At 44.5% G+C, this 27,702-nt stretch overlaps 1 protein-coding gene across 1 annotated transcript in view; it reads left to right on the forward strand.

The window, feature by feature from the left end:
* Positions 1-360: 360 nt before the first annotated feature.
* Positions 361-27,702, forward strand: part of LOC126092820 (uncharacterized) — a gene marked incomplete at its 5' end in the record, with an annotated part of 410,598 nt that continues 383,256 nt past the window's right edge. The window contains 2 exons of the mRNA XM_049908549.1: positions 361-576; positions 25,516-25,794. Coding sequence (XP_049764506.1) covers positions 361-576; positions 25,516-25,794 — 495 coding nt within the window. The remainder of the gene's footprint in view (positions 577-25,515; positions 25,795-27,702) is intronic.

The following is a 27,702-nucleotide window of genomic DNA, read 5'->3' on the forward strand; positions in this document are numbered from 1 at the left end:
ACTGAAATAGTGTAAGGACTTCCAGAATAGAGTACTGAGTGGGTTAAGGATGTTTTGTTTACAGTGATATTAGGCTGCGTGTGGACAGCCATGTCGGTGCCGGCCAGCGACATGTGGAAGGAGACGCGTGTGGCCGTGGGGATCGACCCTCTGTGCCGGCAGCAGCAGGCTTGGCCCACGTCGGCTGCTAGCAGAGACAAGCGGAAGACGTCTGCGCAGGACGTGCTGGCGGCGCCCCTGTGGCAGGAGCACCAGCCAGCGGCGGCTGCCGACGAGAAGTGGAGCGCCTCCTGCGACGACCCGGCTGCGCAGCCCCTGTGGCAGGAGCAGGGGCAGGGGCAGGGACAGGGGCAGGGACAGGTGCCGGCGGAGTACCTGCAGCTCCAGCGGCGGCGGGGGCGGCTGCCGGGGCGCCTGCTGGCGGTGGCGGACGCGCTGCTGGCGTCGATGGTGATCGCGCCGCTGGTGGTCACCACCTGGGTCGGCGTCTGGACGCTGGAGGAGACGCACCAGCTGCCCGCCCTGCCCTGCTTCCTGGCCGCCCTCGCCGTCCACCTCACGCTCGCGCTCTTACAGGTTCGTGCCCTCGTCCAGTCTATGGCCTAATTCTTTAAATGTTACAAAAATACCCTTAGGGGACAAAAGTCATCGGATGCCTCCCAATATCGTGTCGGACCTCCTTTTTCCCTGGATACTGCAGCAACTCGACATGGCATGGACTCAACGAGTTGTTGGAAGCTCCGTGCAGAAATATTGAACCATACTGCCTCTATAGTCATCCATACTTCCGAAAATGTTGTTGGTGCAGTATTTGTGCACGGCCTGACCTCTAAATTATGTCCTGCAAATGTTCGATAGCATTCATGTCATGCTATAAGGAGGCCAAATCGTTCGCTCGAATTGTCTAGAATGTTCTACAAACCAGTCCGGACAATTGTAGTCTGACGATATGACATCGTTCCCAGAATGAGATTTTCACTCTGCAGCGGAGTGTGCGCTGATATGAAATTTCCTGGCAGATTAAAACTGTGTGCCGGACCGAGACTCGAACTCGGGACTTTTGCCTTTCGCGGGCAAGGGTTCTACCAACTGAGCTACCCAAGCACGACTCACGCCCCGTCCTCACAGCTTTACTTCTGCCAGTACCTCGTCTCCTACCTTCCAAACTTTACAGAAGCTCTCCTGCGAACCTTGCAGAACTAGCACTCCTGAAAGAAAGGATATTGCGGAGACATGGCTTAGCCAACTTCCGTAAAGTTGGAAAGGTAGGAGACGAGATACTGGCAGAAGTAAAGCTCTGAGGACGGGGCGTGAGTCTTGCTTGGGTAGCTCAGTTGGTAGAGCACTTGCCCGCGAAAGGCAAAGGTCCCGAGTTCGAGTCTCGGTCCGGCACACAGTTTTTAATCTACCAGGAAGTTTCATATGAGATCGTTGTTTGGGAACATGAAGTTGTCGAATGGCTACACATCAAGTAACCGAACATAACCGTTTCCAGTCAATGATTGGTTCATTCCATGTAAACACAGCCCATTACGGAACCACCAGAGCTTGCACAGCGCCTTGTTGGTAACTTCGGTCCATGGATTCGTGGGGTCTGCTCCGTACTCTGACTACCATCACCACTTACAAACCGAAATCGGGACTCATACAACCAGGACACGGATTTCCAGTCGTATAGGGTCCAACCGATGTCGCCACGAGCCCAGGAGAAGCGCTTCAGTCAATGTCGTGCTGCCGGCCGGAGTGGCCGTGCGGTTCTAGGCGCTACAGTCTGGAGCCGAGCGACCGCTACGGTCGCAGGTTCGAATCCTGCCTCGGGTATGGATGTGTGTGATGTCCTTAGGTTAGTTAGGTTTAATTAGTTCTAAGTTCTAGGCGACTGATGACCTCAGAAGTTAAGTCGCATAGTGCTCAGAGCCATTTGAACCAATGTCGTGGTGCTAGCAAAGGCACGCTAGTCGTCTGCTGCCACAGCCCATTAACGCCAGATTTCGCCGCACTATCTTAAAGGATACTTTCGTCGTACGTCCCACATAGATTTCTACGGTTATTTCACGCGCTGTTGCTTCTCTGTTAGCACTGACAACTCTACGGTGGCCGTGCGGTTCTATGCGCTGCAGTCTGGAACCGCGAGGCCGCTACGGTCGCAGGTTCGAATCCTGCCTCGGGCATGGATGTGTGTGATGTCCTTAGGTTACTTAGGTTTAAGTAGTTCTAAGTTCTAGGGGACTAATGCCCTCGGAAGTTGAGTCCCATAGTGCTCAGAGCCATTTGAACAACTCTACGCAAACATCACTACGCAAACATCACTGCTCTCGGTCTTTAAGTAAAGGCTGTCGACCAATCCGATGTCCGTTGTCCGAGGTGAGAGGTAACGCCTGAAATTTGGTGTTTTCGGCACACTCTTGCCACTGTGGAACTTGGAATATTGAATTCCCTAATGATTTACGAAATGAAATGTCCCACGAGGCTATCTCTAACTACCATTCCGTGTTGAAAATATGTTAGTTCCAGACGTGTGGCCACATTCACGTTGGACATTCTTGCACATGAATCGCCTTAGTACATATGACAGTTCCGCCAGTGCACAGCCCTTTTATACATTATGTATACGATACTCCCTTATCTGTAAATGTGGATATCGCTATCCCATGACTTCTGTTACCTCACTGAAAATTCAAGCTAGACATATTCATCTTCAGGCAATGTCGTGACTGTTACTTATATGAAAATGTCCAAACTCAGTCTCCAGATCGATTTCCTTATGACAGGTTTCCTTCCAGCTGTCCACCTTCAGATCTGTTACAAAAGAATTAACCTACAATTGTTTTTAACTTCAAATGGCTTAAGATTCATATTTCGACACATCAAAATTCTTAAGAAGTTAGTTACAATAAAACAGCTGTGCAACAATCCACTTTTTAAGGTTCAGAGTGACGCATCGAATTCGGAACTGAAAACTCATTCTCATAATTAACCAAATACCAGACTAGTGCGGATATGTAAAAGTTTTTTTAGGAAACCAAATTGATACAATACCTACAGCGCTGAAAAGCGACCTCTCTCTCTCTCTCTCTCTCTCTCTCTCTCTTTCTCTCTCTCTGTAGAAAGCAAGACAGTACACCAAACATCAGCTCAACTGGCTCTGAGCACTATGGGACTTGACTCTGAGGTCATCAGCACCCTAGACTTAGAATTACTTAAACCTAACTAACCTAAGGACATCACACACATCCATGCCCGAGGCAGGATTCGAACCTGCGACTGTAGCAGGCGCGCGGTTCCGGACTGAAGCGCCTACAACTGCTGGGCCACAGCGGCCGGCCAACCATCAGCTTGGGGGCACTCAGCACACTGACAGCAGTGAACTAGACACTATAGAGAAACTTCATTGTGGCACTGTATTTGGCCTGGCACAGTAGAAACTCCTTAACAATCGTCAAATAAGAGAAAGAAAAGGTTCTTTTCAATGTGCAAAGTTTACTTTAAAGTTTTTAATGACATGAAACTCAGGAACATTTTTGTACATGAATTACACTCATGTTGAGAAAAAACAGAACACCTTGAACGGCTCGAGATAGGTCGTTCACATTCACAGGACATGTACATTAGGATGTTCTGCAGAAATGATTTGCATTTCACTCACCTCAGTATAGCATGTGTCCTGTTGCCTGGTGGGCACAGGGTCCGTCATGGACACTGGCATCGACGCATATAAGACGCGAATTGCAACCTGTGGTATAGCCGTCCACGCTGCATTCACCTGGTTACTAAGTTCATCTTTGTTGGCTGCCATTGGGTCACAGAGCTGCAAGCGTCGTTTCGCCATATCCCACACATTTTCGATTGGCGGCAAATCTGGTGGTCTGTCGGGCCAGGGCAAAAGGCTGACATCCTGTGACACGTGTTCACGCAGCAAAATGTGGTCGTGCATGTCATTTCTGTCCCCAGCGACGTCGTTCCATACGCCATGGCCGTCGAGCATGTTACTGCACATTCGTCAAAGGTAGGCAGAGAAGTAGACGACGCTCACGTGACCCACGCCACAGTAAACGGCGACGGACGATGTGTTCGACTGTTCCACTGTTGCGCCAGAGCCGAGGAAGACGCAGCTCTGTCGTGCAATACCTTTTCGATGAAGTGTCGATCATCTCGGAGGATGGTCTCGATGCTGCGACCTGACCGATCTTGTCGTGTCCTACGGAATTTCGTGAACCATTTTGAAATACACCCATTGAATTGACGAGTAGCAATTCCATTGATCGATGCATCACAATCTACAAAGCCAATAATGCGCCCTGTTTCAAACTCACTGATCTGACGGTATGGTTCGTGCATACGTCTGCTCAAGTCACACTGCCCCTTTACCTTCGGTTTATAGCGACAAAAGGGGCAACAAGCGTATTTTACGGGTAGGTGGTATTGCGCCGCGATATCGATGTTGTCCTTGAACCCGCAGCCCGACTTGGTTGAAATCCTAATCATTTCTCCAGAACATACTAATGTACAGTACATGTCCTGTGAAGATGAACGTCTTATCTCTAGTCGTTCATGGAGTTCTGTTTTTTCTGAACATTACTATTTCAGTCCATAGAGGGCAGTTTTGAGCACTACTGGTCCTACGATTGCCAAATGAAAGGAGGAGAAGATATTTTTAGCATAAGTTATTGGTTTCTCCGTCTTAAGCTTACTTCAACTTAATTAAACAGAGTTTTACACCAGAAGCGTTTCGCTATTATTTATAAAGCATTTTTCTGAGTTTATTCTGCAAATTGGATACACATGTTTGTACATTTTTTATAGTAGAAACAGTATATTTGTTTATAAAGTAGGTATGCACTTTAATTAAGATGTTTCTGATTCCTGTTTGCAAGTTCTCCAAACCACTGCTTCTTCCCTCTTTGTTAGCAGAGGTTGATGTCGAAAAACTTCGTTTCATATATGCGCTTGGCAGTTTTTGCCTTTCTGCATTTTTCTCACTTATGGAGATTGGAGTTATTTGTGTTTTCACTCACCACAGTATTTCAATGTTTATCTCTGATCGTTTGTTTTGTGCAGGTTGTGAGCATTGTCAGCCTGTGAAAATATATAGTCCCTTGTCTATTTTATAATTCGTGTGTGTGGGAGGTGTGGAGGGAGCGGGGGGATGGGGACAGGGAGAGAGAGCGAGAGCGAGAGCGAGAGAGAGAGAGAAAGAGAGGTGAGGAAGGTATATATATATATATATATATATATATATATATATATACATAATAGTTAGTGTACAATAGTTAAAATATCTTGTATATTTAGCAAAGATGTAAGAGGGAATGAGGAGGGGGTGATTGCTAGTTGTGGTTAGATTTTTAAAGGATGTGGGGTAATTTGGTGATTATGGGAAAGAAGATTATAGGAAAGAAGCTGGGAGCCTATGGTTATATGAGTATAACGTTGTATTAAGTGATCAGTCAGTTTACAGAGTGTGCAGTTGGCCAGATTGGTCTGATCATTTATGAGATGTTTCTTTTCTATTATGGTTTCTCGAGTGTGGTAGTTTTCTTGTAAGATGAGGAAGAGTTTTTCTTGTTGTTTATCCTGATGATTTTCATGTCTGTGTCTCTGGTGGTAATTTTATGTTGTTGCTATGTAAGTATTGTGCAAAGGTTGAATGATTTGTCCTATACCTACAAGCTCTTACATGTATTTGTATCTGGTGTCAAATGTCCTTCTGGGTTGATCTATGTACCTTCCATCAAATTTATTGCACTTCACTTGGTACATCCCTGATTTATGATACAGATAAGGTTTTCCTGGTGTTTTTGGGAATTATTTTTGAATTTAAATGTGGGTTTGGTGGGCTATTATTATCCCTTGCTTTTTTTTAAAAAATGTTTGGTATTCTATGTGTGATTTGTGGTCGTGTATTATCTTTTGTTTTCTGTTTCTTTCTCATTTTGTGTTGTTAATGTTCGTGTATTTTGGTTGTATCACTGTCAAGTCGTTCGCTTCACTGCATCTTACATAATGATCTCAAATTTCTCTCGTACAAAATACTGGTCCTCTAGTAGCTAAGTGAAACGGATTTTATGCAGCGCAGAGAATTTTGTGGCATAATGGAAGCTATTATTACGGAAGCAGCAGATGTCCCAGTATTCAAGACTGATGAAGCTCATTTTCATCTGGATAGATGTGTTAGTGTACAAAACTGTCAGTAATGAGCATCGGAGGACCTACACCAAAAACCTCTCCACAACTCAAAAGTAACAGTGTGGTGTGTTATCTCCAAGATAGGGAATGTTGGGCCTTACTTTTTTGAAGAGGAAGGAGCAGCAGATACTGCGACAAGCGTGAGCTAAGTCAAAATGTTAAACAATTTTCTTCGTCCAGAACTTGAAAGGCTCCAGGTGAACATGAAAGAAATGTGGTTTCAGCTGGATGGTGGCACAGCTCAAGCGTCGAGAGCATCGATAGAAGTGGTTCGACAGACGGTCCCTAAACACATTTCACGATTTGGTGATGTTCCTTGGTCGCCACGCTCTCCCGATTGATCGATCTGCGACTTCTTTTTATGGGGATACTTGAAATCAAGAACAAGCCCCGCACAATCGATGACTTATTTCCCTTCGTCAGGAAACAGAAGCTGTGCCGAATGAAATGTTGGAAAGAGCTGTGTGTAACTTCCAGGAGGGGATCCAAATAGGTATCCGCCAAGAAGGACGTCATCTCAATGCCAATATTTCCCAAACCTAATTAAGGTATGTAGATTTCATACCTGCAATATAAGTACTATTACTAAATGCAAGATTTTTTAAAATAAAACCAGATTTCAGTTTATCAGCAGTGAAAAACATGCGCTTCCTCAGCTCCACCCTGCATAATCTGGCGGAAGGTATTAGGGTTCAGGGAGTTGCTTGTACTTTTGCAAAGACGGAGGGAATAATCATCAAACTGCGAACGAAAAGCGTATTGTGACTGAGGCATCAATCCAGGTAGCAGAAAAATGTGGATCTTCCGTTCGATGGACTGATAGCTATAGATTTCTTTGAAAAAAAAACTTGGTCGTTATTAACTAAGCGACCGAAAGTCTGTGAATCCGTGGGGAACGGATCGGGATGAAAATGGAACAAGCGTGCGAGCTCTTCACAGTACGTGTGCAGGAAAGCTGCAGCTTTTTAACACAAGGCAAGGGCAGCTCTTTTACACAAGGCTTGGACGAGAAACGAAAGGCATGTAGAAACCCGAAGGCGAGTAGGGAGAGGAAGTAAACCCTTGGCCTACGAGAAAAGCAGGTTGGTAAGAGAAACTAAAACAGGAACGAGTGTGCTGGATGAGAACGAGAATGAGAGAAGCTACCATTCCAAAACAGGAGATCATGTATAACTAACGTACTGAACACGAAGGTTGAGAATATATTTGTAGGATTTCTAGCACTGACGGCGGAAACAGTACCGAAGCAGGGGTCTTTCAGACTGGACATAAGCAAGATCAAACAACAGCTAAAAGTGCGAATAATTACACTGAGGAAAAATATCCATACAAGTCATTTAAATGCAGAAGAAAAAGCCGTTGTTACCGAGCCTCTTACAATGTATAGTGCTGTTTTTCACTTGCCTGGAGATAAGTTATCTTACACAGGCATGTAGTCACTGACTACTGGCGCCTAAAAGAAATCTCCTGTATTCTGTCTATCCACCAACAAGACGACTGATGATCTAGGAAGGACCAAACATTTCTCGACATTCGATTTAGCAAAAGGCTGCTACCAGGTCCTATTAGACGAACAAGATCGAAAAAAATGGTTTTCAGTACACTATATGGGCATTACGAATATGAAGTATGCCAATGACTTTAAAACGCTGAAGATACAATCTTCTGGATTTTTAGACTGCATAATATTTCTTCTATACAATCGACGTTTCGACCCCTGTTCTGGGATCTTCTTCAGGATCTTGTGGTGTCAACGGTGCACTGACTGTTAAGTCAACCGTGGACGTCGCAAGATCTTTAAGAAGATCCCAGCACAGGGGTCGAAATGTCGATCGTGTAAAAGAAATACTGTTGTTCAGTCAACTGTGGACGTCAAAGATCCAGAAGAAGATCCCAGCAGAGAGGTCAAAACCTCGATCGTATTGAAGAAATGTGACGTGGATCTAACAAATGGGTTCAAATGGCTCTGAGCACTATGGGACTTGACTTCTGAGGTTATCAGTCCCCTAGAACTTAGAACTACTTAAACCTAACTAACCTAAGGACATCACACACATCCATGCCCGAGGCAGGATTCGAACCTGCGACCGTTGCGGTCGCGCGGTTCCAGACTGTAGCGCCTAGAACCGCCCGGCGAACCAGGCCAGCTGTGGATCTAACAGCCTAGAAGCTTTTACGTTCAGTGAGAATGAGCATAAAAACCTACAGGTTTACGTAAGACTAAAACCCCGGTCCACATACTTTTCGAATCTTATAAACTCAGTTTTGACAAGAGTATCAATTGCCAAACTGTTCAATTTCCTCGATGGCATGGTTTCTTCGGGTACTTCTTGGAGGAACACAGTATTTGGCTAACGGCAGTGTTTGAGAGGCTTAGATTGCAGGTCAACAAATGTGAATTTCTGTGGAAAGAAATCCTACTTGGGCCCTGTCATTTTCACTAAGGACTTAAGGCGAGGCCCAAATAAAGTCGAAGTGATAAAATAGCAGTCACGGACAAGGCAGCTGAGGGCTTTCCTAGAAACTCTCGGATACTATAGGCGATTCATAAGTAATTCCAGCGAAGTCGCCGATGCAACGCCTGAGTGATGGCAGCAGGGGGAGTGGTCAAGTCAGCAGGTGGCTTACGACAGCGCCTGGAGAGATGGACGCAAATAATGTTCCGATATCTTGTGTGGAAGTCTCCAGTCGATAAACAAATAAATGTTAAGGAGGCGGGTGCGTATCAAGAGTGCCCGAAGGGCCTTTGCGTCCCCGGGTATAGACTTAAAGAGCATGCTTAGCAATAAGGGCCCAATGGCGCGCGATGCGGGAACTAGCGGTAAATTTTGCATTTTACGCTCGCTGGATGGGACAGTATGTGCCTAGAAATATAACCAATGTATTGCTTCCTCCTATGGATATTCCTTAAGAATTTCTAAAATCACCGGGCAAGTGGCAACAAAATGACTATTCACATTGTTGCGTAGAACGAATGAGACTGGCCAAATACCATCAGACTTAAGGAAAAATATCATCCACACAATTCCGAAGACAGGAACAGCCAACAATTCTGGGAATTACTGCACTATCAGCTTAACAGCTCAAACATCAAAGTTACTGATAAGAATAATGTAGAGAAGGACGGATCTGTTAGGTGATGTTCAGTTTGGTTTCATCGGTTTCCTGGCACTCTGGATCTAAGAAATTCGTTTTTTTTTCTTTTGCAGTCGATTGTCAATATTTTGCAAAGCAAGGCGTTACGCGACTCCTTTCTCAAGCTCTTGCTTAGTTTCCCGGAAGTTTGCTCTTTATTAGTGACAGCCATCCACATTACATACGGTCTTTGGCATAATGACAAGCTCGTTTTTCATTTGAAACATGTGACAACCTTCGACTGTGTGCACGGGCCTCCGCGCCTGATCATGCTGCTCTTCTACCAGCTCATTACTCACAGTCCTACCGTTACCCTACAATTGTGCAACAAGGCTAGGTCATTATCGGCTCTCCTAAATGGAACTCGTATACTGTCGCACCCATTTCCCACCACAGTTGCCCCGTCTTCCTCACCCTCTTACCGGAGTGAGAATCTCGTATAACGTGGCCTGCTCTACCCCACATGAAACACTTAATCGCTATCTTTTCATTCCTGTCACGCATACATATCCTTTCTCTTGCCGAACCTATCGCGCTTGTGTGCTAATCTCTTTGCATCTCGTTACATCAACTATTCTCCACTCGCACGCACTACTGTTTTGATTCTATCGCCATATTCTCTTCAACGAACACAGCTATACTTAGCTTACAAATGACCTCAAGAATGTCTGTGAACTCTGACTCTCGCGTTGTACCTTGAATGCCTTCTCTAGTGATGCTGCACTGCAGCCGCGAGCTAGGCGCGAAGCTAAAGAGGCAGGTGAGTCGCGGGGTCATGACCCCCACCATTTCTTTTTAGAAAAGCTTTTAAATTTTTACATTTACCAATATTCAAATTTTTTTCGGAGAATAAAGTATCACGAAAACCGAGTCCCGAAAATGTCAGGGATTTTTAGAACTCACAAGCTATGATTAACACACCATACAAATTCGGATGCTCGGCTGAGTGTCTTTCCACGTAGATGGACTTGCCGCATGACTGGTAACATTTTAGCTAGGCAAAGGCGTACATTTACAGGCTGACAGAATCAGCTGTTAGTAACAAATCTGATACGGTCCGTGAATCCGCACGTAGAATCAGCAAACCGCGGGCAGTTGATTAAAAGAATGCAGCAATGGAAAGACCTTTCATTAGGAAAATAAAAAGAACGCCTAACTTTCTACCCAGATGTACGTGGAGACATCTCTAAAAAATAGTATTTATCTCATTTGCACGCTTGTGTAGTCTCAGCCTGCTGACCAACGTTCAGAATCGTTGTTCTTTGTGAAATACTAATAGATTTTAATCCACACTTTCATTTTATGTTGTGTAAATTATGACGCTGTCGCACGTGCGGTGGACCCGCGGCCGGTGCTTGAAGGAGCCGCCGCGGCGTTTTTGATTCCAGTTCCGGCGAGACAGTGCGACGGCCTGCTCAGCTGAAGATGGCGGCCAGGTGGACCGCCGAAATATAGTGTCCAGATGACGATATGTTCCGGCTGGAGACCCGACATGAATACAACCATTTATTACACCGGGAAAGTTTACGGAACCATATCTGTGTACATTATTCACGCGCCTCTCTGCGAGGCATAGTTATAGTCCAACTCAGTACACGGAATGTACTTCGCGAAGAATTTATGCCCTGGTATCGACACGTCCCCTGTTTATTATTCTCACCAGTTGCACGGTGCAATTGCGCTGCAGTGTCATTCATTCATCCATCGGTCGCCAAAATTTACAATTTAGCATTTTGCGTCGGTACCTGTATGAACAAAAATTTGTGACCAATTTGCATAGCCCCTCCCTGGTGAGAATTTTTTTTCCGCTTCATATGTTTCTCGAACCGTTTAAGACATTGTAATTAAGTTTTCACCAAAGTGTGTTAAAAACAAGTCCTCACTAAATGACTTGTAGCCTCTTTTCATAGCTATGTTAATTACACAGATATCGGCATCAAATTCGCTCTTCAAATGGAACTACAGTAATTTCTGCTGCTAGATTCGAGGACCTAAAACATACAAAGTCAACGGTGTTTCATTCTTGTCATGTGGATATTTTCGTTGGAGGAAGGTGCGACACTAAGTATTCCGAAATTAGAATATTTAATTATGGTGGTATTGAAAAAAACTCACATTAAACAATGTTATGATACAATATTTAGTAGAATTATGAAACTCGAAGCCACAAGAATATATCTTAGCCGATTTTTAATATTTTTCCATCTTTTGTAACTTAATCGTTTTAATTTTCGGATGGTTGCATCGAGCCCAAATTAAAATTCGTGTAAAGGTAATTTTTGTTGTAGAAACGTTGTAACTCGATCGAAAACTGTTACCTACTTGCCGATCAGTTGACATAGTTTGTCAAAGAATATGTCTAATTCTTCTTTGCTTAGCCTGCTGTTCACGCAGACTCGTGGATTCGGCTGTCGGGAGCCTTCATTCTTTCAGCCTTTTTTTCATAAAATCACAGTGAAAGTTTTTATCCTCGCTTTCATTTTTGCCTTATTGAAACTATGCTTTATTTTCAGTTCGACATATTTGCGCACTAATTATAAGAGCTCGTCTTAACTAAAAGGCATAAACCGAAGGGACAGAAGTCATGGGATAGCGATATCCACGTACACAGATGGCGTTGGCATCGCGAATCAAAGGGCAGCGCGCGGGCGGAGCCGTCGTTTGTATTCACGTCATTCATCTGAAAAGGATTTCGACGATGGCCGCACGACGGAAGTTAACAGGCCTTGACCGTGGATTGGTAGTTGGAGATAGAAGCACGAGACATTTCATTTGGAAATTGTTACGTCTGCCACAGACGGCCCCTGCCACGCAGACTGCACTCAAGACACCCCTGTGTACCATATAACATACACAAGAACTTACAGGCGCAACCAGGAGGATAATAATTATTCAAAATAAACAGAACTTGCTAGAGACTAATGATAACCTTTCTCTGCAGAGGTCACCTCACAGACACAGGGAAAGTTAGTACTCCGCCGACCTCCGCCGGCTTTATAAGGCCAGCGCAGCAGCAGTACAGCTCCGCCATTCTACACTTTAAGTCACCGTTTTATCGCCTGTTTTTCTTGTTTCTTTTCTTCTTCCGTAGGCTGTAGAGCAGCGTACTAAGCTGCTGCCAGCCCGCCCCCTTCGGGGCGGGAATTGAAATTCAGTAAAGGAAAATAAAAAAAAAAGAAGCAGTGCAGCCAGTTACTCGCCGAGCTAGGACCAGCTCCGACGGACATCACCGACGCTCTTGATGAATAGTCGTCTACATGTTATTTGTTTTCTTTGTGTGTATATAGTGATATTTCGAGAAGTGTAGTTCAGTTTCCAAAAAACGACATTATACTGAGTGTTCTACAATACTGAGTATTCTTCAGAAATCGTTGAGGTATTCAACATTCCGAGTTCCACAGTGTCAAGAGTGCCCCGAGAAAACCAAATTTTATTCATTAGCTCTCGACGTGGACAACGCAGTTATGCATGACCTCCACTTCACGATCGAGAACAGCGGTGTTTACGTAGAGTTATCTGTGCTAACAGACAAGCAACATTTCTTGAAATACCAGCAGAAATCAGTGTGGGGTGCAAGACGAACCTATCCATTAGGGCAGTGCGGCGAAATTTGGCGTTAATGGGCTATGGCAGCAGACATCCGACGCGAATGCGTTCGCCAACAGCACGACATAGCCTGCAGCGTCTCTCCTGGGCTCGTGACCGTATCGGTTAGACCCTAAACGACTGAAAAACAGTGGCCTGGTCAGATAAGCCTCGATTTCAGTTGGTAAGAGCTTACGGTAGCGTTCGAGTGTGGCGCCGACCCCACGAAGCCATGGACCGAAGTTGTCAACAAGGCACTGTGCAAGCTGGTGGCGGCTCCTTAAAGGTGTGGGCTGTGATTACATGCAATGGACTGTGTCCTCTGGTCCAACTGAACCGATCATTGGATATTTTTATGTTCGGATATTTGGATATCATTTGCAGTCATATATGGACGTCATATTCTCACATATGTCACCGTGCCACAGTTGTTCGCGATTAGTTTGAAGACCATTCTGTCATTCAATGATTTGGTCACCCAGATCGTCCGACATGATTCCCATCGCATATTTATAATACATAATCAGGAGTTCATTTTGTACACAACGTCCTGCACCGACAACCCTTTCGCAGTTACGGACGATTATAGAGACAGCGTGGCTTAATATTTCTGCTGGGGACTTCCAACGACTTGTTGAGTCCAAGCTACATCGAACTGCTGCACAACGCCGGGTAAAAAGAGCCCGGCACAGTATTAGGAGGTACCCAATTACTTTTGTCACCTCAGTGTAACACAGCTTCCTAAATTTTTAACGTGATCGTACAGTTCTGTTTCCTGTTCTTCACTAGAAGTTCATAGAAAAAAACCTTATTTCTTAAAATGCGTATCATGCTCTTCATTTTTCATAATATACGGGGATTGGTACTTTAGTAGTGACAACTACTTATATGCAGCTTACAGAAAAGAGTCACGTTTCAAACTTTTACTGTCCTGCACAGTAGTCACCAGCATTTTGCAGGGAATGCTCGGGCTCATATAGCTTAGGTACTGAGTAATTTGTTGGATTGGTTGGTCTGGGAAGTGCTGTACCACCAAGTACACTCACCGGACTTGAGCCCTTGTGACTTCGACTTGACGCCTAAGTTGAAGGAAGCATTTCATGGCATTAGACTCAGAACTCTTACAGAGACTCGTCGGCAATAGATTGTACATTTGAACTACCAACATAGGTGGGCTGTTAAGAGCGTCCTACGACTTCCACGTCGCTGGCAACGGTTTGTACACAACGCTGATGACTGTTGTGAAGGACGTGAAAAATTTCAAATCTGTACCTGTTTTGTATAAGTAAACAAATAATTACCGCTTTTAAAGTTCCAAATCTAGTATTAATTGGAATTGAAGATTTCTCTCTCTCTTTCTTTATTGTCATTTCAAGAAGCCTTAATTTTTCTACTGCTTCTATCATATTGTTTTCATCCCGTTAGTGTGCTGATTTCTCTGTCTTCGCAAAAAAGATAAAAATTTTAAGTTTTGATGTATCTATTTTGTCCAGTACGACCCGCAAGTGCTTTGTCCCATACAACCCGAACGTACCGTAGCAGCAGGTTGAAACTGCCGTAGAAATAAATAAAAAAGAAAAGAAGAAGAAGAATCAGGGCTACAGCTGGTTTTTATATTGGATCCTTCGCCTTCTTCGGATTACGACTGATGTATTGAGTTTTTCCTACACAAAGAAATCTAGAACATCCCAAAACCATAAAAAGTCGAATGGATAACTTTACTAAATAATAAAAGGTCATTCTCGTTTTGGCTTCTGTATTTTTACACACAAACTACTGGTTCACAATAATCATTGAGCTTTCGCAGTAATGTAATTTCCATCTGCTCATTACAACTTCTCAAACATGTATGAGTTTCACATAGTCTCTTCTAGACAGTCGGGGGAGGCCAGAGAGATTACAATTGCGGACAAGGAGTCTAACCTGTCACATTTCTGGCAAGAATTTACAGGGTTATTCTAAATGGCTGAAGCGATTTCACAGATTTTCAGCAGCTGTATCATTTGACATAGTGTCACAAAGTTTTCCACATAAAAAACTCACAACGTTTGCTTTTTTTGACATATTAAAAGTGCTCCACATGTGTCCCCCTACTAATTCTGGAGATATGAAGTCGATAAACATGTTCTTCCAAGTTAGGCGCAGCCTGTCCCTATCAATCTGTCCAAAAGCACCATCGACGCAAGCTCGCAGTTTAGGTAGGTTCGTTGCTAGAGGAGGCGTAAACACTGAATCCCATCATTCATGTCAGGTGATAAACAATTTGTTTATAGCCTGACGTGAATGATGGGTGTTACGCCATAGCCAAGGTAGCCCCTGCGGGCCGGCAACACATCTAACACCACACAGGACCGAGGTTGTCTATGCCCAAGGTGTTAGCAATGGTAAACATCGGTTGTTTTGGTAACAGACATTTCGCGTATTACTTCCTGCAGCGGGAGTTGAGATAGCCCGCAGGAAGTAGTACGCGGAATGTCTGCAGCCGAACTTTACCGTTACTTACACCTTGGACATAGACAACTTTTGTCCTGTGTGGTGTTAGATGTGTTGCCGGCAGGCAGGTGCTGCCTCGGCGACGGCGTAACAGTGGGGATTGGCTCTGAGGCAGTTAACTTTCCGCTATGCCTTTTCTGTTAAAAAGCATTTTTCTGCTGAGGGTGTGTCTTCAGCTGACGCGAAGCTGGTCGTGACTTTCAATAAGATGTATTTTACAGCCAGTGCGGATTATCTCATTCAAAATGCGGAAATTTGGCTGTAGATGCCTGCGGTTTAAAGTAACAAGGTAAACAGTGAAACTTTCGCACAACCACACCAAAAAAAAAATCTAATTGTTTTGCATAGAGAGAGCATGGAGGCCATGACATGAATTGCTGCTCATCAACCCCACCACTACTGATCTATCGTTTTCTCAATTTCCTGTTTAAGAATTCACGAACATCATGATGGAAGGGAGACGGAGAACCATTTTGTTGGTAGATGAAGTCCACACTGTCGTCTCCAGTTGTGGCATGAGTCAGTTTTCCAGCATACCTAGATACACGTGTCCTGTAACGCTCTTTTCGCAGAAGAAAAAGGGCCGTGAACTTTGTACGGTGAAACTACACAGAGCACGTTAATGGGCTGCACGCCGGCCATTGTGGCCGAGCGGTTCTAGGTGCTTCAGTCCAAAACCGCACGACTGCTATGGTCGCAGGTTCGAATCCTGCCTCGGGCATGGATGTGTGATGTCCTTAGGTTAGTTAGGTTTAAGTAGTTCTAAGTTCTAGGGGACTGACGACCTTAGATGTTAAGTCCCATAGTGCTCCGCGCCATTTGAACCATTTAATGGGCTGCACGATAGTGTAGGGGTTCTCCAGCAGATTCGCACGTTCCTATTCGCTGCGCTATTCACAAAAAATGTTGCTTCATCAATGAAGAAGAGTTTCTCACGAAACAGTCCTGTTCCTTAAGCTATTGCAACTGTGCCGAAAATTCAAAGAGTACGATATCGTCATTAGGAGTCAGGGATTGTAGTAATTGCAAGCGCTAAGGCTCCAGCATCAGACGTTTCCTTAAGCTCTTCCAAAAGGTCTGTTGTGGTATTTTCAGCTGTATGGTTGCTCTGTTCGTCGAATTCTGTGGACTAAGTGCGAAAGTCGCCTGGACGCGGTCAACCGTTTCTTTACTCCGACTCCCCCCCTGCAGAGTTGTCCCGAAACTTTGAACGACGCTTATTATCGCCGAATGGTATTGTCAGTTAGTGGATCGTTGTTAAACTTCGTTCTGAAGTGTCGTTGCATTGTGTCGGCCGACTAATATCGACGCATTTCAAGCACAACGTGCGCTTTCTCGCTTCCTGTCGCCATCTTGCATAACTGCTCGCTGCTACACTTTAGTAGACAAATCTGAGGTGCGCTTGCAGCAATACTAAACATTTCGAGATTTTAAATTAAAATGTTGGGTTTTGTGATAATATACAGGGTGAGTCACCTAAAGTTACCGCTGGATATATTTCGTAAACCACATCAAATACTGACGAACCGATTCCACAGGCCGAACGTGAGGAGAGGGGCTAGTGTAATTGTTTAATACAAACCATACAAAAATGCACGGAAGTATGTTTTTTAACATAAATGGAACCACGTTAGTTTTGTTAGCACATCTGAACATATAAACAAATACGTAATCAGTGCCGTTTGTTGCACTGTAAAATGTTAATTACATCCGGAGATATTGTAACCTAAAGTTGACGCTTGAAACCTCCGACGTTCAGTTGCGTGTTGTAACAAACACGGGCCACGGTCGGCGAGCAGCATCTGCAGAGACATGTTTACGATGACGACCGTGTTTACGAGTGTGGCTGTAGTGCACTGTTGTGGTTTGGTCTAGCTGTCGCAGAGTCCGCATGTAGCGCTTGCTGCTATTGTTATTCTGCATTCGTCTCCGCACGCAGACCAACTGTAGTACACCGTTTTACCAGACGTCTGTGATAGTGTAGTGTTGTAGGAACTGTGACCATGGTGTATTCGAACTCTGAAAAGGCGGAGATGATACTCATCTATGGCGAGTGTCGACGAAATGCAGCTGAAGCCTGCAACGGTACCCGGAGAGAGAGCATCGAACGTGCCGCACATTGCAAAGCATCTACAGCCAACTGTATGCAACATGTATGGTCGTAGCACGCAAACGGGTCCGTAACAGGCCCGTCGCAGGAGAAGCGGGTGCAGTTGGTGTGTTAGCTGCTGTTGCCATGAACCCACACATGAGTACACGGGACATTGCGAGAGCCGGTGGACTGAGTCAAAGTAGTGTCATGCGCATACTGCATCGTCACCGCTTTCACCCGTTTCATGTGTCGCTACATCAGCAATTACATGGTGATGACTTTAATCATCGAGTGCGATTCTGTCAATGGGCATTAACAGAGAATGCGTTGCGGTTCTACCTTTTTACAGATGAAGCGGGTATCACAAACCACGGGGCAGTGAATCTACGGAACATGCATTACTGGTCGGTGGACAATCCTCGCTGGCTCAGACAAGTAGAGCGACAGCGACCGTGGACTGTAAATGTATGTTGCGGAATCATTGGCGACCACCTCATTGGTTCTCACTTCATTGCAGGGCCCAAACAGCTGCAACATACATCGCGTTTCTACAGAATGATCTGCCAACGTTGCTCGAAAATGTCCCACTGGAAACGCGTCGAAGTATGTGGTATCAGGATGATGGTGCACCTGCACATTCCGCAATTAACACTAGGCTAACCCTTGACAGGATGTTCGACGGGCGTTTCATAGGACGTGGGGGACGCATAAATTGCCCAGCCCGTTCTCCTGATCTTACACCTCTGGACTTCTTACTGTGGGGTACGTTAAAGGAGAATGTGTACTGTGATGTGCCTACAACCCCAGAGGATATGTAACAACGTATTGTGGCAGCCTGCGGCGACATTACACCAGATGTACTGCGGCGTGTACGACATTCATTACGCCAGAGATTGCAATTGTGTGCAGCAAATGATGGCCACCACATGTCGTGACACACACTATTCCACTCCGTAATTGAAAACGGAAACCACGTGTATACGTGTACCTCACCCCTCATGGTAATGTACATGTGCGTCAGTGAAAAAGACCAATAAAAGGTGTTAGCATATGGACGTAATGTGCTATTCCAGTCTCTTCTGTACCTAAGGTCCATCACCGTTCCCTTTGGATCCCTACGTAATTCGGTGCTCTCCGGTACACACGATCGAACAGCGGAGGAGTGGTACTCAAGCGTCAACTTTAGGTTACAATATCTCCGGATGTAGTTAATATTTTACAACGCAACAAACGGCACTGATTACGTATTTGTTTATATGTTCAGATGTGCTAACACAACTATCGGGGTTCCATTTAAAAAAACGTAGGTTTGTATTAAAAATGATACTTCCGTTCATTTTTTAATGGTTTGTATTAACCAATTACACTAGCCCCTCTCCTCACGTTCGGTCTGTGGAATCGATTCGTCAGTATTTGATGTGGTTTACGAAATATATCCAGCGGTAATGTTAGGTGACTCACCCTGTATAGGTTAATGTAGCTACAATGAATTTATGAAATCCGTTCAATCATTTATAATGACCTTGCACTAGGGTCAGTCAAAGAGTAATACATCCTATTTTTTTCTCCTTAAATAAAGTTTATTACGTCAAAAATTTGAATTTGGCGCTATTCCACAAAGCGTCTTCTCCAAACAACTGTTGTAGTAACTTTCTGCGTCAGCAGGTGCCAGTACTGCACCCGCTTCCAAAATCGCCGTTATCGATGTTCGTATTAGAGAGCGTTCTGTGATAGAAATTTTGATTGCAGGTTAAACGCCCATTCATATTCATGAAAGACTTATAACTGTGTACAGTAATGCAGCGGTGGATATCATCAACTTCAGAAGACGGTTCATCGCTGTAACGAAGCTGAAGGGCAAACACCGTTGCCTGAGGAAACGTGGAATGGTAGACCGGTGATTGAAGTGACTCCACAGAACATACAGCGAGTCGATGACATCGTCCGTGGTGACCGGCGGGTGATTGAAGATGATATGTGTCGCAATACCTCCTTCTGTAAAGGCAGTGTGATGACTATTATTCAGTGACTGGTATACTTAAAGGTTTATGCAACTTGAGTACCAAGAATGTTAAACGACTAGAATAAAGAGACAAAAAATTGCTTCCCAAATCTTACAGCGCTTCCGTATGGAGGGAGAAGAGTTTCTGGAAAAAGCTGTGACTAGAGAGGAAGCATGGGTTCATTTATTTTACCCAAAGTCAAATGAGCAGTCAATAGGAAGCCATCAGAGAAACTCACCGAAGAATAATGTTCAGACTGTTTGGTGGGCAGGGACAGTTATGGGTACAGTAAGCTTTCGAATGTGGTGCTACAGAATAATGCTGAATAGATGGGTAGGTCACATAACTAATGGGAAGGTATTGAATAGAATTAGGAAGAAGAGGAGTTTGTGGCGCAACTTGACAAGAAGAAGGGACAGGTTGGTAGGACATGTTCTGAGACATCAAGGGATCACAAATTTAGCATTGGAGGGTAGCGTGGAGGGTAAAATTGTAGAGGGAGACCAAGAGATGAATACACTAAGCAGATTCAGAAGGATGTAGGTTGCACTAAGTAGTGGGAGATGAAGAAGCTAGCACAGAATAGAGTAGCATAGAGAGCTGCATCAAACCAGTCTCAGGACTGAAGACCACAAAACCAACATACTGGGAGGCGAAGGTTTATTGTGGTTGGATTTTTGGAGCAGGGGCGCACAATAACTTCTGCCTAGAATCTTGAAACAGATTAAAGCACGTCTCCAGCGACTTCGTCCAACCAATTTACGGCGAATGTTCTTTTTTATCATGACTATACAAGACTATAAACAAGGCGTCGCACCACTGAAGGGATTGTGAAAATTTGATGGAAAGGCTTGCCTCATCCCCCGTACAATCCTGACCTGGCACCATCAGACATCCATCTTCGGGCTGGTAAAAGAATCTCATCGTTGGATTGACTTTGAAGATGACGAGAAGGTGGAAACGTCCGTTTGTCAATGGCTTCGAAAGCAGGATTGTGGGTTTTACCACACCGGAATACACGTCCGTGTTAAAAGATGGTCCAAAACTGGGGAAATGGACGGAGATTATTGAAAAGTCATAAATCAATTGTCAATGTTGTTGTTTTCAACCTATGTAGCTGCATTTGAAAATGTTGACAAATGCTAAAAAAAGCATAGAAGGCATTACTTTTTGACTGACGCTCGTAATTTGCAATTGACTTTACATGTACCTTTTACGCAAATGTAAAAAAAAAAAAAACAGGGAAAATGCTGTACTTAATTTTACAAAATTTACACACTTACCTTTCTTGTTAATGAACTTGAATATTATTATCTTCATACCGAAAGAAAGCAGCAGTAGACAAAGTAAAAATGTATTATTTTTTAAAAAAATGTAATGATCGATACCCACCAGTGTCGAAGGCTTTCTAATATGCGCAGTCCAGGGAAAAAAAGTAAAAAGTTTAGTCACCACAAAGGAATTATTAGAATGGGACGGAAATCGGTAGATGTGATTTACGTACACAGACAAACAAATAATTACAATTTACAAAAATAGTACGTATAATTTATTCAAGAGAAATGGGTTCACAAATTGAGCAAGTCAATAATGTGTTCGTCCTCCTCTGGCCCCTATGTAAGCACTTATTCGGCTTGACATTGCGTGATAGGGTAGTTGGATGTCCTCCTGAGGTATATCGTGCCGAATTATGTCCAATTGCCGCGTCAGATCGTCAAAATCCTGAGATGGTTGGAGGGCCCTCCCCATAATACTCCAAACGTTCCCAAAAGGGGAGATATCCAGTAACCTTGCTGGCAAAGGTAGTGTTTGTTAAGCACGAAAACAAGCAGTAGAAACTCCCGCAATGTGCGGTTGGTCGTTATCTCGTTGAAATGTAAGCCCAGGATGACTTCACATGAAAGGCGACAGAACGGGGCGTAGAACATAGCCGAGGTACCGCTGTGCTGTAAGTGTAACACGACTGGTAGTAGAAGGGATCCTGCTATGAAATGAAGTGGCACCCAGACGATCACTTCTGACTATCGGACCGAGAGTCAGGTTGGTGTCCCACCGCTCTCTTTAATGTCTCCAAATACGTCTTCGGCCTGGAATCTCATTCAATGGAGTAGAATTGTTTTCAGTGACGAGTCCCGCTTGGAACAGAGTCCTGATGACTAGTGAAGACGTATCTGGAGAAGCCTTGGACAGCGGTGGGGGTACCAACCTGACTGTGTCTCGCGCTACGACCCTACAGCCAGGAGCGATGGTCTGAGGCGCCATTTCTTTTCATAGGAGGACTGTTTTGGTTTAAGAACCTTCAACATCGCAGCGCGGCAGCAATCGTTGGTTAATATATTAAAAAACTAGAAACCCGCCTCGTTTGACGTAACAAGTATATACACTAATGTACGGTCGATCACACACTGCAAACACTAGAGTGCAATTTACGTCACCATGAAAAACTTTTAGATAAAGAGGTCAATGAGTTTATGATGCTGCTACGGATCGTTTTAAAACGCAACTACTTTACATTTAATGGGAGATTTTTCTTACAACCAGCAGGTTTGGCTATGGGAAGCCCCCTAGCTAGGATTTTATCAAAAATGTTTATGAACTACTTAGAGTCTGATTTTTTTGCCAGTGACAGAGAGATTCTTAGGAAAATAAAATTTTACAAAAGATATGTTGACGACATTCTATTAATCATTGATGGTTCTCAAAATGATGTAACCATATTTCTTCGATTTTTAATGAGCTTCACCATAATATCAGTTTTACAATTGAGCGAGAGAATCCCATACTAGGTCCTTAAATTTTTTGGACCTCACTTTAACTGTGGTTGCCACCGCATTGAATTTAATATTTTTCGAAAAAATACGTTTTCCGACAATATTATACCTGCAGACTCTGCCCATCCGTACGCCAATAAGATGGCCTTTTTTTATTCTAATATTCATCGAGTTACAGCTATCCCTCTTGCACCAGATGCCGTAGAAACTGATCTGTTCACACTTGAGAATATTGCTATAAATAATGGCTATAGGCGTCAGTTAGTAAGACAGATGTATAACAAGAAAATAAATAAAAATAGTATTACGTCTTCCACCCTAGGGGATGCGTTAGATGACAAAGAGGTGGCAACGATATCTATCCCTTACATAGGCAATGTAAGTTACAAATTGGGGCGTTTACTCAGAGCCCATAATTTCAGAGTCGCCTATTCTACTAATAATAGTTTACATAGGAATTTAATTCACTCCTTGCAGAGTAAGAGCGATAAATTTTCCCAATCACGAGTATTGGGTTGTCCAAAATTTTACATCGGGCAAATGGGGCGAGCTCTGGGTCTCAGGTGTAAAGAGCATATTCCTACTAGAAGCGGTGACGTTACTAAGGTCTCTACTTATTCGGAACACCTTGTGCAAACGGCTCATGCGCCGAGCCCTCCAGTTAATATCGAGTTACTTCATACCGAGGTTAAGGGCTTAAAACTGGATGTTTTGGAAGTAATGCAGATCTTGAAGCATCTGCAACATGTTAAAGACAATATCCTCAATGACCAACTCCTACCAAGAAATAAAAATTTTTTGAAGGTTTCGCGCCTTTACTTTGTTCTTCATACTTGTAAATCTGATGATCTGGGGATTATCACATGCGCGCGCTTATAGACGAGCGCGGTTGGTCAAGCTGTTCATGTTCTTTCTTTTTATCCTCATTTTCCTTTTACGATGTAGGTGATTTTAGCCCGTTGAACACACCACGTTTTATCCCTATATATTTATTACTACGACGTCTTTAGATTACGTCCCCACAGCCCCCCCCCCCCCCCCCCAGGCTAACTACTGGCTTTAGGTATAGTTTTTAAGAGTTCTTCCTGTTGTCATAGGTAGCTTCATATATAAGTCCTTCACTAGCTTAAGCAACCGTGTGCCGTTATGTTTAGGTTTTTGCTCTTATTTAGCTCGTCTGTTCTATCCATTTCATTTTTTGATATACGTTGATCCACGGTTGCGAATATATGAGCCATTTAGCCCCGACCCATGTATAAACTTTCTCGTATTTGTATGCGCATGCGCATTCAAGTAACTTCCCTTGTCTTGCGCATGTGCATAGATAGCGGGTCAGGCTTGTAAGTGAGCGACCGTTTGTAGCAGTTTATGGCGGGTCATGGCCCATCGAACATAGGCCGGTGTGAGGTGGAGCGTACACCATTAATTTAAGTAGTGGTATTGCCTTTTACATATGTACTATTTGTGTTTTCCTTTTCTTTTTCGTTTATAAAATTATAGCTATGGTGTTCTTATAATCATTGACAAAGGTCTTCTTAGGCACTTGTGGGTTTTATTGTTGTTCTGAAGAAGGTGTAGTTATCTACGCCGAAACCTGGATTAACACTTAACACTAGGTGCTTTTTTTCTCAATCGAGGCGGGTTTTTAATTTTTTAATAAACTCTTTTGGTTGCCATCGGCGGCCTTACAGCACAGCGGTACGTCGCCGATGCACTACGCCCTATTTCCTCGGCCTTCCCCACACATGGCGATAGTTTGTGCTTGCCAAACCCCACCTTGTCCAGCGACGTCACCGGATCTCTATGGAATTCAGATCGTATGGAGCATTGGGACCAGGGCCCTCCAACCAGCTATGGATTTTGACGACATAACTCACCAATTGGACATAGTTAAACGTGATGTTCCTCAAGAGGACAGGCAATATCTCTATCAATGAATGTCAACCTGAATAACTACTTGCATAGGACCAGAGGTATTGCAACGCGTTACTGTCTTGTTCAATTTGTAAAGTTCTTTCTCTCGGATAAACCAACTAATTTTTCAGAAAATGTAATCATTTGTTTGTAAATCCAAATCACATACACCGATTTCAGTCCAATTTAGATAATTTCTTCGCCGTTCTTGTTCTTTTTTTTTTTGTCTTAGAGTGTATCAGGTTTGATCACGTCACAAGGTACTGTAACTAGCACTGGAGGTTAGAAACTGGTCTTGTTAACTCGATGTCCGATGGTACTACGTTAACAGGACGCAGCATGTTATTCTCAATGGAGAGAAGTCTTCCGAAGTAAGAGTAATTTCAGGTGTGCCGCAGGGGAGTGTCATAGGACCGTTGCTATTCACAATATACATAAATGACCTGGTGGATGACATCGGAAGTTCACTGAGGCTTTTTGCAGATGATGCTGTGGTGTATCGAGAGGTTGTAACAATGGAAAATTGTACTGAAATGCAGGAGGATCTGCAGCGAATTGACGCATGGTGCAGGGAATGGCAACTGAATCTCAATGTAGACAAGTGTAATGTGCTGCGAATACACAGAAAGATAGATCCTTTATCATTTAGCTACAAAATAGCAGGTCAGCAACTGGAAGCAGTTAATACCATAAATTATCTGGGAGTACGCATTAGGAGTGATTTAAAATGGAATGATCATATAATGTTGATTGTCGGTAAAGCAGATGCCAGACTGAGATTCATTGGAAGAATCCTAAGGAAATGCAATCCGAAAACAAAGGAAGTAGGTTACAGTACGCTTGTTCGCCCACTGCTTGAATACTGCTCAGCAGTGTGGGATCCGTACCAGATAGGGTTGATACAAGACATAGAGAAGATCCAACGGAGAGCAGCGCGCTTCGTTACAGGATCATTTAGTAATCGCGAAAGCGTTACGGAGATGATAGATAGACTCCAGTGGAAGACTCTGCAGGAGAGACGCTCAGTAGCTCGGTACGGGCTTTTGTCAAAGTTTCGAGAACATACCTTCACCGAAGAGTCAAGCAGTATATTGCTCCCTCCTACGTATATCTCGCGAAGAGACCATGAGGATAAAATCAGAGAGATTAGAGCCCACACAGAGGCATACCGACAATCCTTCTTTCCACGAACAATACGAGACTGGAATAGAAGGGAGAACCGATAGAGGTACTGAAGGTACCCTCCGCCACACACCGTCAGGTGGCTTGCGGAGTATGGATGTAGAAGTAGATGTAGATGCAGAGGAAGTGCACGGGTTGCGTCTTGTCGCCGCAGGACTGCCTTCCGCGGCGGCTGCCGGCGGGCTCGGACGACTTCCGGACGGCGTCCCGCGGCTACACGCTGCTGCTGGCGGTCACGTGCATCACGCAGTGGCGAGCCGGCTGGGCGACTGCCAAACCGCTGACCCTGCGCGCCACGCTTCTCCTGTCTGCCGCCTGCCTCGTAGCCCTGCTGTGCGTGCGCTCGACCAAGGGCCTGCTCACGCCGCCCTTCTTCGTCTTCCTGGACCGCCACGGCGAGTTCTTCGCCATCTCCACCAGGTTCCGCACATCGGTGAGTCACTCCGAGCTGCGCCTTTGCTAATCCTTAACACCGCCTATGCTGCGCGTCGTGGCCTCGCACGGTGCAGAATCGTCAGCAACCACGCACGCACTGGTTATGTGTTGTTGTTGTTGTGGTCTTCAGTCCTGAGACTGGTTTGATGCAGCTCTCCAAGCTACTCTATCCTGTGCAACCTTCTTCATCTTCCAGTACTTAATGCAACCTGCATCCTTCTGAATCTGCTTAGTGAATTCATCTCTTGGTCTCCCTCTACGATTTTGACCCTCCACACTGCCCTCCAGTACTAAATTGGTGATCTCTTGATGCCTCAGAATATGCCCCACCAACCGGTCCCTTCTTCTTGTCAAGTTGTGGCACAAACTTCTCTTCTCCCCAATCCTATTCAATACCTCCTCATAAGTTATGTGATCTACCCATCTAATCTTCAGCATTCTTCTGTAGCACCACATTTCGAAAGCTTCTATTCTCTTCTTGTCCAAACTATTTATCGTCCATGTTTCACTTCCATACATGTCTACACTCCATACAAATACTTTCGGGAACGACTTCCTGATGTTAACAAATTTCTCTTCTTCAGAAACGTTTTCCTTGCCATTGCCAGTCTACATTCTATATCCTCTCTACTTCGACCATCATCAGTTGTTTTGCTCCCCAAATAGCAAAACTCCTTTACTACTTTAAGTGTCTCATTACTTAATCTAATTCCCTCAGCATTACCCTACTCAATTCGACTTCATTCCATTATCCTCGTTTTGCTTCTGTTGATGTTCATTTTATACCCTCCTTTCAAGACACTGTCCATTCCGTTCAACTGCTGTTCTCAGTCGTTTGCTGTCTCTGACAGAATTACCATGTCATCGGCGAACCTCAAAGTTTTTATTTCTTCTCCATAGATTTTAATACCTACTCCGAATTCTTCTTTTGTTTCCTTTACTGCTCGCTCAATATACAGATTGAATAACATCGGGGAGAGGCTACAACCCTGTCTCACTCCCTTCCCAACCACTGCTTCCCTTTCATGGTCCTCGACTCTTATAACTGCCATATGGTTTCTGTACAAATTGTAAATATCCTTTCGCTCCCTGTATTTTACCCCTGCCACCTTTAGAATTTGGAAGAGTTATGTTGAAACATACAATTAAAGGATCAGTTTTTCGAAACCCCGTTATTTTCTCGCATCCAGACGCATAAGTTTACGATTTGGCTCAAAAGTACCTGTAGTGGCGTAAAAGCGTGGCGCCTTCGATGCGACCCTCAGGCTCGGAGACTCTTCAAACAGCAGAGTGTCGACAGACGCGGAAAAAAGACCACAGCTCAAAGTTGATGTGATGTGTAAAGTGCTTTAATTATGTCACACTGGCACCATAAGTTACTACAACACCGCCTAGTGCCACTGTGGACGTACGTAGCAATCACGCGATAGCAAGGTCGTCGCAGCCTCTGTTACATACCCTTCACCCCTGCTGTGGCGGTCACAACAGCAAAGCTCAGCGTGGTTTTCATATGAGTGGCCGAGAGAAACATGTAAGATGTACCGCCACCCAAAATCTAGATGAAATAGCCTCAGCGGGTGTCATAATGTTGATGACGGTGAAGTCCCATACTCCGTAACAGATCGTAGGGGACGATGCGGGAGACCCGCACCGCTGTACTAGGCAAGGTCCTAGTGGAGGTGGTTTGCCATTCCCTTCCTCCGACCGTAATGGGGATGAATGATGGTGATTAAGACTACACAACAACACCCAGTCACCTCGAGGCAGGTGAAAATCCCTGACCCCGCCGAGAATCGAACCCGGGACCCCGTGCTCGGGAAGCGAGAACGATACCGCGAGACCATGAGCTGCGGGTGTCATATAGGGCGTCAGTGAAACCACCCCATTCCTTGGGACATTGGTTCCC

Source organism: Schistocerca cancellata, chromosome 7, assembly GCF_023864275.1.
Source record: "Schistocerca cancellata isolate TAMUIC-IGC-003103 chromosome 7, iqSchCanc2.1, whole genome shotgun sequence".
NCBI classification, from domain to species: Eukaryota; Metazoa; Arthropoda; class Insecta; order Orthoptera; family Acrididae; genus Schistocerca; species Schistocerca cancellata.